The following is a 14,065-nucleotide window of genomic DNA, read 5'->3' as shown; positions in this document are numbered from 1 at the left end:
GCAGTCCATGGGATCGCTAGGAGTCAGACACGACTGAGCGACTTCACTTTCACTTTTCACTTTCATGCATTGGAGAAGGAAATGGCAAACCACTCCAGTGTTCCTGCCTGGAGAATCCCAGGGATGGGGGAACCTGGTGGGCTGCCGTCTATGGGGTTGCACAGAGTCAGACACAACTGAAGTGACTTGGCAGTAGCAACCCCTCTGTAGGTTGTCTGAGAAAGTCTTCTTATTTCTCAGATACAAAATCAGGGGAAGCCTGCCACAGTCATGCAGCCAAGACCCAAGCGCTTGGTGCAATGACTTCTGCCCACTCTCCAAAGCCACCCACCCACTCAGCGCCCTCTCCCATCTCAGCATCTCTGTTCTGGGTTCTACTCAAAACATCATCCTAACAGGCTAAAGCAGGAGGCCTGGCAAGGGAGAATTACTAGAAGATTCCAGGCCTCTCCCCAGGATCAATCAAGTCTACTCTACAGGGGACAGGTCTGAGCAAGCAGGCTGGCATGCTGGGGCAGTGTCAAGCATTGGATGGCTCCCTTCTCAGCATCCCTGCCCAAGAGCAGCCTCATGAGCTGTAGGTACCATTTCCTGTGGCTGGTACTGTAGGTACCATTTCCTAAGGTTTGTCTTACGGTGAGCCCTCCCAGGTGGGTTTGCACTCAGAAGTTGATGCCTTTATGGGCGGATCTCTGCTCCTGAGACTGGGCCTCAGCAAAGCGGGAGGGAGTCTGGCATCAGGAAAGATGGCAGGGTTGGGGGGAGGCTGTCATCTTCCTCCTGTAGGCACTGTAAGTCTGCAGAGCCCTGGTCTAGAGGATCAACCCTGTGTGGCCAGCTGGTCATACCCCTGTCTGCTCCCCAGCAAGCTGCACCTCCACCACTAAGAAACCCAGGATCTTACTTACCTCTCCATTCAGAAAGCAATAGAGAACAGCCACCACAAAGCCCTAAGGAGAGAGAACAAACAGAACCTGAGAATGCTAGCAAGGAACCTCCCACTCGGGGTGTGGGAGGCAGCAGGAGCCGGGAGTGACACCAGGAAGCAGAGAAATAAGTGACCGAGATGCGAGCACCTGCCCAGGAGCCTGCAGTAAAGCAGTCAAAGTTCTGCTCCACTGAGATGGCCACACCCCTGAAGCCAAGTGGCTGGTGGCGGCATTCCCTCCCACCCACAACCCTGGCTTTGGATCTCACATTCCCTTGGTCAAATCCTTCCCATTCCCAAGGGCCAGCTCTGTCCCACTTTCTAGAAGAGGCCTTCCCCACATACCCCAAAGTGTTCAGGCTCCCAAGCCAGCCTGCAGGCCCCCTGAGGGCAGCACGCCTTCAGGACAGAACAGCCCTGTCTTTATCCACCACCACCTCCCCACCCCGTTGGCCAGACAGCTTCGTACATGGAACGTACGGAACACCACGTGGTTCCTGCTACCTAGTAGGTGTTTGGCTCTTCTACATATATTCTTGACTTATAGTCTGGGCATTTAGAATTCCTGTGCTGAGAGATAGGAACCCAGGCTCTGACTCCCAGTCTGGGGCTTTGCCAATAAACCCCTCAGCCTTGCCAGGCTAAGAACCTTATCAGGTAAAACAACTGAGTTAAAATGGGAGGAGGGAGAGAATCAAGTCAGATAAACAGAATAACTTCTCAACCATCAAGGTCAAATACTCCTCTAATGAGTTGGGCTTGGAAGAGGCACTGTATCCTAGGGACATTCAAAGGAGCCAACCTTGCCTTCCCTGACCCACTCATGCACCCATCTGTTCATGCACTCACTATGCATCCTTGCACTGACTCACTCTGCTTCACTCACTCATTTACAGCCCTGTCTGCTGATTCCTTCAAGAACAGACTTACTAGTCCTCCAGTTTTCTCATTCCCTGGATCACTTATTTATGTAACTGTTCATCCCCCTGTTCAGCTCATTCAGCTCCCTGGGATCAGATCCTGTGCTGGGGATCTCGACCTGGGTAACTCAGAGCTCCAGCACTCAGAGAGGGAAGTCAGATGTGGAGAGAGAGGTCTCTTGAGGACACTCCACCCATCCCCAGGGCTAATGCTGAGGGACAGGGAGCTGCTGTCTGCTGTCTCTGATGGCCCAAGGGAGGCCTGGCTCAGGACTCCCAGATGCACCAGCAACACGAAAGCACCGGCATGTGTTCTCATGGAAGCCTAGAGGGCAGAGAGTATGAAGGGCCCTCCCAGGTGTCTTCTAATCTAGTACTGTTATTCCAGAAGGGGAAACTCAGAGCTGAGTTTAGGTTAACGACTTAGGACCACCAACAAGGTAGAGGCCAGGGACCTGGCTCCCCACAAGCTCTTCCCTACACACACACACACACACACACACACACACACACACACACCACGCCTACCTGGAAGGAGCCCAGACCCAGCTCAAACACCAGTCTCTCCCTCTTGCTGACGTTCTCCGGGGAGAAAGCAAAGACAGTGTAGTGGATTCCAAAGAGTGGGATGAGCAGCAAGGTGGACCTGGCGAGCCGTCTGTAGGGAGAGAGCAAGCCGTCTACTCCGGGGGCCACCAGGGCCTGAGGCCGGAGCCGTGCAGGGCAGAGAACTGCAGTCCCAACCGCTCCTCTCCCCCAGCACCGGAGCCCCTGCCCATGGACACCCTCAGGATTCTCTCCCAGGGCGTGGGTCCTAGGGAAGATGGTCAACAGAGCCCCAGCTTCCAGAACTCCCTGGGAAGTTCTGGGGAGACTTCCCTCAGTCTGTGGGGTGCCCATCCCTCTAGGCCACACAGGTGTCCCGTGGAACCACTGAACGTGCACAGGTGAGTATGTGATTGACAGAAACCTCTCTGGGGAGGTATGAAGCCCTCTGGAAAAATGAAGTCAGGGCAAAATCCTGCAGTGGGATTTGGACGGACAACGTGATGCATCTTCAAGCAAAACAAATGTTTTTCACTGAAAGGAAGCTCTCTGTGCCTGGAAAGGGCAGCCCTATGGGACCACAGAGACAGTCAGCTTCTCTGAGTCTGGGGCTGGCCAGGGATGCTCATGAAGAGTGGTGGGGAGGTGCTGACCACTGGGAAGGTGTGGGCCCAGAGGGTAGAGCACAGGAGACTCATGGGAGGGATGCTAGGAAGGATTTACTGACCCTGAACGTAAACAGCCACCATCCAGCAGGAGGAACCTGCCACCTGGGAAACTGCTTCAGAGGTGGTGAAGAAGGCTGTCTGCGGGGCTGGGAGTGGAACCGGGAAGAGAAACGGCCCTAGGGACCTCACTACCTGCCTGTGGCAAGCTCTCCTGGGGTTCCTCTGACTGCAGCTGGCTCCTAGGCCCAGTGGGGTGGGACCATAGTCTGAGAGGGTGGACCGCAGAAGCCACGGGAAAATGTCAAGAGGAGGCATGGTGACACGTGCTCTTGTGGGTCCTTCCCAGGGCAGGGGGGCACCCAGAGGGTCTTCAAGAGTGGGACCCCATCTCCGCCTACCCCAGCAGACTGGTTCTCTTTGGACCTCCTGGAAGAACCGGCCCCACCCTGCAGGTGCAATGTGCCCCCTGGGGCCCTCTGAGCTTCAGCCTCACCCTCTCCTGGCAGAGCTAGTCCATGAGGTGGGCAGCAGAAGATGGGGGCAGGCCTTCAATCTGGGGCAGTTACACTAGATGCCCCTCCCTCTTCCTGACCCCAGCCTTTCTGGGAGAGACTATTCCACTGAGTGTGAGGGCTCCAGATTTTCAGGAGAAGCGGAGTCCATAGAGTCTGAGTGACGCCTACTCAGAGGGAAAGGATAGGGAAGGGGAAGAAAGAGAAGCAGAGGGGAGGTACACTAAGAAAGGGGAAGGAATAGCCCAGGGAAACCTCCAGGTGGATCATGGCTCAGTACTGGAAAAAGGCCCCTCGACTGCCCAGCACCCACCAATCTTCCACATGCTCACAGGTGGCCGGTTCTGCAGGACCTGGGGGTGCCTGGACCAGAGTGGGGGCCAACAGGATCCCACTCAGAGCCTGGCTGTGGTCTCGGAGTGTCCTAGCCTCTCACCTCTCTTCTGTCTGTCCTCTCTCAGAAGTGGCTCCTTAATGGCAGGTGTGGTGCCTCACTTATCTGTCATCTACCCTGGCCAGCACCTACCAGGCATGGGGCCCATGCTCAAAAAGTGTGTGTCCATTAAGGTACAACCACACAGGCCTGGGATGATACACCTCAGAGCCCTGAACACTGGGCATGACCTGGGAGCCCGGGTCCCGCTCACCTCCAGGCACCCAGAGCCTCACTCCAGAGGACAGCAGGGAGTGTTGGCTGAAGAATGAAAAGCAAAGTTGTCTGGAAACACAGGAACATGGACATCTTGAGGGCCCCTCTGTGACCCTGACTAAAGAAGTTACTTTAAAGAGCAGCTTAAGAAGTTGAGGAGAGAAGGCAGCCCGGCCTCCTGTGGTCCCTTTCTCCTCTCCCCAAATGGGTCTGTTTCCAGGGATCTGTCTATGCAGTTTGACAAATGAAAGTGTTAGTCGCTCAGTCATATCTGACTCTTGTGACGCCATGGACTGTAGCCCACCAGGCTCCTCTGTCCATGGGATTCTCCAGGCAAAAGTACTGGAGTGGGTTGCCATTCTGTTCTCCAGGGGAACTTGCCGATGCAGGAACTGAACCTGGTCTCCCGCACTGCAGGCAAATCCTTTACCATCTGAGCCACCAGGAAAGCCCTAGAAATCAAAAGGCCAACCCTCTCCAGCATTTGTGGTGGCAGAGGATGGGACGGGTTCAGTATGTGAGAAACACAAGCCTTCGAGCACTTCCCACCCCCTAGCATCCCAGAGTGCAACCCAAGGGCCCTGCCCTCCCTCCCCCGCAGCCCTGCGATGGCCCAGAAAGAATGAGGGACTTCTGCCAGGGACCCAGGCATCCCAATGACTCCTTCTGATAGATGCAGCAGTGGAGGTGGATGAGGAAGGCACGGGTCTCAGAGTTCGAGGACCTCTGTCCCTCAGAGCAGGGACCAGAGGCCTTGGAATGGGGACATAAGGTTTGAACCTTAGAACCCCTCCTTGGGGAGTCACATAATTACCCTATGATCTGATTAAGCCAGAGAGACAATGACACAGCCTTTAGCCTTTGTCCCCCTGCCCCAAGGAGGCACTGATGGGCAGAAGGGGCCTAAAGAAACACAAGGGAGAGCTTCCTACAGCCGAGATGACCAAATGAAGGTGGGATCCCCTACTTAAAGGGCTTTCCAAATAGGGGCTGAAGCTCCAGCTAGAGATGCCTCAGGGTCTAGTGCTTAGGACTCCCTGGGTTCAATTCCTCACCCTGCCAACCTCTGGCCTTGAGTGAGTCATTTCACCTCTCTGTGCTTCAGTTTCCTCACCTGTAAATAGAGGATAATACAAGTACCCATCTCAAGGCTTGTGTGGGGAGTAAGTCACTCTGCAGGTGAAGTGTGAGCGAGGCACCTGGGTGAGGCTCCCACCCCTTGCAGGGGGACAGTCTAAGTGAATTCAAGCTCAAGGCTCTTAGAAATCATCTAATAGCTGCAAAGGCTGAAACCCAGAGAAGTGGGGGGTTGGGGGAAGACCACACGTCGAACCAGCATCTGCAGAGGCTTCCAAGCTGTTTCCTCCTCAGAACCAGCTGCACCCCGGCTGCTCCCACGACGTCCATAGCCCCATCCCCGCCACCTCCCCTCATACCCCAGGCCACAGGGTTGCAGAGAACTCACAAGACGCACAGATGTCAACATGCAACAGCCGGGCAAGGGCTCAGGGCTGGAGGCACAGGCTCACTCCCCGCTCTCCTCCAGCCTGGGAAGACGGGAGCTCCAGGTGGAGGCAGCAGCAGCATGCGTCCCCCTCCCATCCAGCACACCCGGCCACAGCCACGCCACGCACACTTACAGAGTAATGGTGGACAGTTCTGACATCTTGCAAGAGTGCTGCTGAGCCCGCTGTGGCTTGCAGTAGCATTTCTGCACGCAGCTGCTGGGTGTGACAAGATCAGCATTTCTGTCAGCTGGGGGCATTGGGCCAGGAGAAACTGAGGTGGGGACTTAGAGTGACACGGCTCACGGGGAGGGTAGAGCAGCTCGGGGTGTAGAGATGGAGCGGGGGCGTCACATGGAGGAAGCTGAGGGCCGAGATGTGGTCAGCTCTGGACACAGAAACATACACACCCCTACATATACACGTGTGCACACAGACACACAGGCATACACGAGCACTCACACTGGGAAACCAAAAGGTGGCGGTGGGGTTCACGGGAGAACGTGTGTGTTTATAAGCCGGGCCTGGCTGGGTCTCAACACGGGACCATGAGCTGTCTCCAGAGTTAGCTCCAGGCTTGGGGCATGGCCTTGCCAGAGATCCCAAGGCAAGAGGGGCAGCTGGAAACCCCTGGAATCAGGCCAGCTGTGGGCTTGCTTGTGAAAACCAACTGGAACATCCACTGGTCATCCTCCCACCCTCTCCCTCCTCTGCCCGCGCCTTCCTCTGACAGAACCCTGAGCACCGTGGCGTGGGCCTAAGTGGAGAAGAGGTAGGATGGGTGGAGCGGATGCAGATGATAGACGCTACACACCCACCATGCAAGCTGAAACAAAATGAAAAATCCACTTTCTCAGTGGACTGAGTCACACCGCAGCAGCTCACGGGTAGGTAGCGGTTCCCAGATTGGAGGCTCTGCCAACACTGCTGAGGTTCTACTGCACAGCGCTGGCTAGACTTCTCCATAAAAGTTCAGCGGGCAGGGACTGAGGGCTGAGGGGGACACCCTTCGGGCTCTGCTCCACTGACTGCAGAAATGAGCCACCTTAAGGAGCCATCCACACGTGGGTCCAGGATGCCTGTCCAGCTCTACCTGTCCCTGGGGGAGACACAGAGCTCTGTCTCCTCAGAGACATTTCCTCAGAGAGGCTCAACTTCCATCTCTTTTAGCCCCTCTCAGTCCTGCTTACCCCTGGCTAACACTACCCATTTTTTTTTCCCATCTCTGACAAACATGTAAGAGATGGAAGAAGAGCCGTGTCGTCTTGTCAGACTGCAAAGGAGAGGCCCATTTCACACACCCTCGTCAGGCACGGTGAGGCAGAGCCCCTAGTAGCTGCTGGTGACCTGACAGCCCTGCGGGGGTCTGAAGCAAATGAGAATGGATCTGCCCAAAGAGCCCAGACCTTCGGCATTCATGGATTCGGAATGTGTGACCCCAGCTCTGTAAGAGTAAGTCTGAAGGTCCCTGACATGTAGTGACATGTCGTTTAGCTGAGGTAGACATCTGAATCACACATGTCATAGATGTGGCAAGCTGAGGTCCACACAGCATCCTTGCCTCAGTCAGGTGTGTGGTTCTCCTTTAATTAACATCTTTCACTTCGTGCCAGACTCTGAGGTGGGTGCTACTAGATCCTTCTACAGATGAGGGATGGTATGAGGCTCTGCTACCCAGACTGCTACATCAGTACCACCTGAGAACTTCTTAGAAATGCAGAAATTTAGAGTTTCAGACCTACTGCCTCAGAATCTGCATGTCAACAAAATCCCTAGGTGATCTGCCTGCAAATCAAAGTTTCAGAACACTGTTGGGAGGAAGTCATGTATCTGAGAAGTTTCTTCACTTGCCTCAATGATTACCAAAGGTCTGTTTCGTTACAAAGAGACACATGGACACATAAGTATGTTTTTCTCAATCATTAAAAGAGTTTAATTGGATATTCAGAAATGGAAGCCATTCTAGTCTTCAAATTTATTCTCTACCTTGCCCAGATTGAAAGATTGACTACTCTCTCCTAAGGCAAGTGGCCTCACCCCTCAACCTTGGTCTGGGTGAGCCACAAAAATCAAGTCAGGGAGCCTGAGAGCCCAAACCTCACAGGTCACTTCATACACACTAGGTTTAAACTCTCACCTCTCAGAACCTTCAGCTGTTCTCCTCCAAGATCTCTTCTCCTTGAGTTTCCAAGTTTTCCCTATTCTTTCTGGGCCCTGGATACAGTAAACATAGGCCCTTCTGATTTCTTTAAATATTACTAAAGGCCATTGAGCAACAAGTAAGCTGGGAAATCACACCCCAGTAAAGATGTGTGTCTCTTCGGGGGAGGCAGGAGGGTGGATCAAAAATGACACCTGATGCCTGGGAGGGCTCCCGGGAGAAGGGATGAAGTTAAAGGACCTTCTTCCCAAACACCCTCCTTCCCCCAAACCTCCAGTGACTGTTCAAAAGGATCCAATGAAAAGAAACCGAAAGGAAAGAGGGTGGCAGAAAAGCCAGAGACAGGCACGAGAAAAATGTCCAAATCACTGAAAAGTCACTACAGTTAGTGAAAAAAAAAAAAAGAAATTCAATCAAGAGGAAGAGATTAACCTGGGTGGGCTGATCAGCTCAGTTCTGATTTGGATCCAAGGGAGGATAAGCAACTCAGACAAGGATACCGGGTGGAGGCTGCATGGAGAGCAGCATCGTCAGCCTAAATCAGAAGGCAGCAGACCCCTACAGCGGGTGCAAGAATGACACCCACATCTGGAAGTCAGGGGGCCCTGGCTCCCAGGCCTGGTTCTGCCACAGCTTTGCTGGGTGTCTGCAGGAAGGAAAAACACTGCCATCTATACCTCAGGGATGCAGCACATGGGTTCTTCAGACCTTGCTTTGGTCTCAAGCTAAATAAACCCCATGCATGTTGTAGTGCCTTTTGTATGTATGGCTGCCTGGACTGTAGCCCCCAGATATTAGACAGAGACCCCTGCAGGGGAACCTTTTATAGGCAGGATCCTTGTCTATCTCACCCTGATCCTACTGATCAGCATAATGCTAGACACACAGCAGACCCACAGAATGTCGTGACCTCGTGACCTGAATTGAACGTTCTCCATAGTGTCCCTCCTGCTGCTAAGATGCTGTCCCCCTTCAAAGCTTGGCCCAGTCCCCAGAGAAGCACTCCCCACCACACTGGCACTCCAATCAGAAGCCCAGCTCAGCAGATCTTGGAGGTTTCCCTGCCCTCCCTCATTTCCCCCCACCACTGAGGACTTGCCAGCCCCCTGTGCCTTGTGCCTAACCTGCGGCTTGGGGACCTGAGTTCAAGGCTTTGTTTGGCCACTGACTTGCTGATCTTAGGTGTTGCCACTTTCCTTCTCTGGACCTCAGTTTCTCCACCTGCGAAATGGGGGCAACCATTCCCTATTGACAATCCCTAATAGGAGTTGTTAGGATAGGGTACTCCTAGACAGAGGATGGGGAGAGGGTGTTTTGGAAGGAGAAGACAGAGCCCCATGTGAACTGGGAACCTCAGGCTGTGGGCTGAGTTCCTGGACTGAGAGCTTCCTGGCTGGACTTCTGCCTAGACAGGGAAGAGTCTGTCTTCAGAGGCGAATGTTGTCTCTCTGACACTGGGTAGGTCACAGCCCTGCTGAGCTATGTACTATATCACAGTATCTGTTCTCTTTCCTTTACCCCAAGGGGCCATGGAGATCTGCTCTGTGGGGTCCCTGAAGGGAATAAAGACGAGGTTTTCCTCCCTGACCCAGACTCAAGAGGCTGCTCCAATGCCCATCTTGCAACAGGAAGACCGCTGGGAATAAAGCCAGCTCCCCGCAGAGACAGGTCTGAGATGCTCTCAGCACAGAAACCTCACCCTCCTTTTTCTGAGCCAGTCAGCTTCTCACAGAGGTTAACTCTGCTCCCGAGAAAAGGAAGGTTAACCCTGACCCCAGAATGGGGCTGAGCCCTAAGCCCTGGCTTCAAACAGCGTTGAGCCTAAGCACAAGCTTAACCCGGACTCAGGCCCACACTCCATGCCTGGCCACTGCCCAAGTTCTGAGCCCAGCCATTCCTTCTCCCAGCAGCCAGTGAGAGTGGAGGTGGCTCAGGGCTGCTGCCCCCTGCAGGAACCTCAGCCCCCAGCAGGTCCTCTGATTGGGTCTGGAGCATCATCTTGGTCTACAGAGGAGGGCAAACGTCATCATCTGAGCCGCTGGAACAAACCTACAGGAAAAGGAGTGAGTGCCGGTCTGTGGGCACAGGCAGGAGGTCCTCTCCGTCTCTCCTGGGGATTCCCAGGCTTAAATTTGTTCTGGGAACAGAGGGAAAACCCAGAAAATTGTTGTGGGCAGATCTGAAAGGGTCTCAGCCCAACACATAACTCTGCTGACCAAGGGGATTCAGACACAGCTCTGAAATCTCCCTCTCCCATCACATCCTGCCCCTTTTTGAATTCCCCCATTGTCCCCTCCTCTCCCCACCCAGCAGTAGATACCTCCCAGCTCAAAGCACTCCAGGTAGGGCAGTTTTGTACAAGACTGGAACCCACTGGGGCCTTTTCTTCCAGGAAGCCTTGTTTAATATCATCTTGCCTGTAAATTCCTTGAGGGGAGGAATAATGGTGCAAGCAAGCTTGGAGTCAAGGGCCTGCCTGCCTGCACTGTAGCTACGGCTTCATTCTTTCCCACTGGATTCATCCCACTTCATTGATAACTAGTTCCCTCAGCTGTAAAATGGGGATTATATTTAATCCAGATTTGTTGGGTGTCTGTGGGCATTAAATGAGTGGCAAGTGTTTTTAAATGCTTGGCAGCATGGCTGCTTTGATTACCCCTTACATTCACCAATAGAGTCTCCTTGACCCTGGCAACACTCAAACATGTAGCTGCACTTAAAACCGATCCCCGTTGTCCTGCGTCAGGCCTTCCACCTGGCTTACAGACCACATCCTCCTGAGGTTTAATCTGGGGCTTGAGATGAGCTCAAGCTTAGATGTCTCTAAAAAAATTTTAAAGAATTTGCTGAGATTTCAAGGGGATTTTTAACACAATAAGAGCAAACCGACTATAGGCATACCCCTGAGATACTGCGGGTTCAGTTCAGACCACCACAATAAAGCAAATATTGCAATAAACTCACATCAATTTAGTGGCTTCCAAGTGCATATAAAGGTTATGTTTACATTATCCTACAGCCTGTTAAGTGTACAATAGCAAAATGTCTAAGAAAATGTACATCCCTTAATTTAAAAACACCTTATTGCTAAAAAACACTAATGATCTGAACCTCCCGTGAATCACAGCAGTAACAAAGATCACTGATCACCACAACAAATATAATTTTTTTAAAAGCTTGAAATACTGCGAGCATTACCGAAATATAACACAGAGACACCAAGTAAGAAAATGCTATTGGAAAGATGGGGCCGACAGACTTGTTCAACACAGACCCAGGTTGCCACAGGCCTTTAATCTGTAATAAAGGCAGTATCTGTGAAGCACAGTAAAGTGAGGCACAATAAAATGAGGTATGCTTGCAGCTGGTTCTTTAAGCATTTTTACTTAAATGTATAAGCCCTGTGTTAATTACAGACAGTTCTGATCTATGCATTCGGAAGGTCTTATAGGACTCCACGGCTCCTAGTCTACAATACACCTTCAAAACCCTGGCCCTACACTTCCCTCCCTCTGCACTCTGGGTTTCTTGCTGCCTGGGGCAAGATGTCCAAGCTGGTAAAGAATGTTCTGGGGTCAGCAGAGTGTCCTTACTCAGGCTGCGGCTGAGTCCCTGTGTGTCCCTGCACAGACAGAGAGGAAGCTAGGGGAGCCCCAGGAGAACAAGTCCCAGGGACCTCAGAAGAAGAAATAGATCCGGTGGGATGCCTGCATGTAGGATGCACAGAGTCGGACATGACTGAAGTGACTTAGCAGCAGCAGCAGCAGGAATCAAGGTGGCAGGGAGGTGGGGAGGGGAGCCAAGGTTGCTTACGAGAGATGATGCTCAAAGGAGAGATGACGCTGACTTAGTTAGCTACCTGCCAGCTTCAGAGGACATTTGCGACAGCTAACTGCTAATGCAGGAGCAAAACCACCCTCAAGTGGGAGAAACAAGCCAGGCACAAGGATGTGGTCTCTGACGCTGGACAAGAAGGTAGGGGGAGCGGCAGGGCCCTGTTTCATGGCTCCAGGAGACAAAGGCAGGAATGATCTTTCCAGGTCAGTTATCTGCAGAGAGCTGGCCCCCGCAGTCCCTCAGTGCAGGGGACTTTATATGGATGAGCAATTTTATGTGCTACGTAACACGCACATATAAGCAAAGGTTGGTAAATGTTCACAAAAGCATGAAAAAATAAAAGACAATAAATGGATAGCCAGAAAAAGGAGAGGAAGCAGCGGTCAGGGTAATCATCCTACATGCAGGGAAAACAAGCCTGACCGAGCCAGGCCCTGTGCTGATCCCCACTCCGGAGGAAGGGCTGCCATGGAAGAGGTACCGGACTGACCGCAGGGACCAAGGACAAGCTCCACAAACCCAGGGAAGTCTCAAGGAGGCTGAGAGAAGGATCCGGGGCTGGTTCCCAAGCATTCCTGCCTCTCCTTCTCTCCAGGAGAATGGCTGGGTGAGGGGACCCTCTGCTGGAGTCTCTCTGCTGTCCCACTTGCCCTCTGGGCAGCCATCAAGGTTCTGAACCCCAGGTTAGGGTCTCTGACAAAGTTCCTTCTCGCCTGTTCTCTTCTCAAACTGAGGAAGCAACACAGAGGCTTCCACCTCACAGACTGTTCTCAGTCTGTCCCTCTCTGGCCCCTCCAGCCAACCACAGGGGATCAAACTGCCTCCCACAGCCCATACACCAAGCTGGTCATGATGACAAGGCAAGAAGGCTGAGATGGAAGATGCTTGGTCTGATTCAGCATAGGTGGAGGGCTGGGAGAGGGGTGGGACAGAGCTAGCAGGGATAAGCTGTGAGGGACCTGGCTGCAGAGACACTGGGAAGAAACAAACCGAATGGCCGTGGAAGTGGAGAAACCAAGAGGTTTCCCCCGAACACCATCAATCCCAAACATGTTAGATGTCCCTCTGCCCAGGGAGGAGGGAGTTGCGGGAAGACGACCTGACCTAGAAGTAGAGCTGCCCCGAGAGAAGGTGCAAAGAGAATTTCTCTTCCAGTACTCAGACCAGGGAGACTGTCTGCCCGACTCACTCACTAGTGGGGACTGAGCAACTTGTACCCACTGGTCTGGGAACGGGGACTTCAGGCACTGTATCCAGCAGCAGTCATGCGCTCCCCTGAGAACCAAGACCCCCAAAAGAACTACAGTTTCTAATCCAACAAGACCCACCCTAACTACCTTAAGGAATCTGCCTTTTCCATCTTGATTTTCCTAGCAAGACACAGGATCTGTCCATCTTTTTCTCTCTCGTTTCCATGTTGTCACTATGTGGATTAGGGGCTCCTGGGTTGGCTGAAGGATAGATGGACAACTATGTTTTCAGGTCACTTTAATCCAAAAGAAGTCCTGCCAATGCCCATGTAGGGTACCCAGTTAGCAATGCCCAGGCCTTCTCCTCCTGTGTCCTGAGTGCAGGCCCCACCGAGCTGTTGGAATTTAACCATGGAATTCACCCAGTGGTACTTACAAGTAGATGCTGGACTCGTTGCCTCCCATGTCTGGAGACTGAAGTTTCTGCACAAGGATGACAATGATGCCGATGAAGAGCACAAAATTAACCTGAGAAGCAAAGAAAAAGCAGTGAAAATGGTTCTGAGCAAAGACTTTCCACACCCCTGCCACTACACTGGCTGTTATTCCCTCAACAAGGCCCTCTTGCCATCAGTCAAGATGCCATCTAGACTTCTAATGGCAGCATTATAAGCACATATAAGGTGGCAGCATGAGAACACTCCAGCCTCCTTCCATATCACTGAAACCACAGAAGAGACGCATAAAAAGATTCCAGGAGAATACTGAGAAATAGCAAAAACTGTCATGCGTGAGCCGGAAAAGCGAGCAGTTTCTGGAAAAGACGGAACAAACAGCGTCAGGGTGATGGAAAAACAACCATGCAAAACAGAGAAGAGGCTATTGCAGAGGTGAGAGCTGTCCTCTGGAGAAACTCCAAGTTCAGAGTCACTGAATACGGAGAACCAGAATGGAGAACAATAAGGATTATTAATTAAAGGACCACCTTTAAATAGCAATAGCATTTACCTTCAGACAAAGGTCAGGGACAAAAGCTCTCTGAACAAACTAGGAAGCTGTGAGGATGGTGAGACAGCAGGAGGGAGGGGAGTAAATAAATAGACAAGGCAGGAGGGGAGTAGTAGAGACAATGGGCTTCCCTGGTGGCTC

The 14,065-nt window shown here is 52.5% G+C and overlaps 1 protein-coding gene across 4 annotated transcripts in view; it reads right to left on the bottom strand.

Moving 5' to 3' along the window:
• Positions 1 to 14,065, bottom strand: part of ADCYAP1R1 (ADCYAP receptor type I) — a 62,069-nt gene that overhangs the window by 5,505 nt on the left and 42,499 nt on the right. For 2 of the 4 annotated variants that reach the window (XM_027539474.1, XM_027539475.1), the window contains exons 13-16: positions 13,353 to 13,444; positions 5,864 to 5,947; positions 2,377 to 2,506; positions 909 to 950 (exon numbers count right to left, since the gene is read on the bottom strand). In XM_027539474.1, coding sequence (XP_027395275.1) covers positions 909 to 950; positions 2,377 to 2,506; positions 5,864 to 5,947; positions 13,353 to 13,444 — 348 coding nt within the window. The remainder of the gene's footprint in view (positions 1 to 908; positions 951 to 2,376; positions 2,507 to 5,863; positions 5,948 to 13,352; positions 13,445 to 14,065) is intronic. The other 2 variants (XM_027539476.1, XM_027539477.1) reach the window with 2 other exon arrangements.

This window comes from Bos indicus x Bos taurus, chromosome 4 (genome assembly GCF_003369695.1).
Source record: "Bos indicus x Bos taurus breed Angus x Brahman F1 hybrid chromosome 4, Bos_hybrid_MaternalHap_v2.0, whole genome shotgun sequence".
Taxonomy (NCBI): Eukaryota; Metazoa; Chordata; class Mammalia; order Artiodactyla; family Bovidae; genus Bos; species Bos indicus x Bos taurus.
The sequence above is the reverse complement of the archived record's forward strand: the minus strand, read 5'-3'. Positions and strand labels throughout refer to the sequence as shown.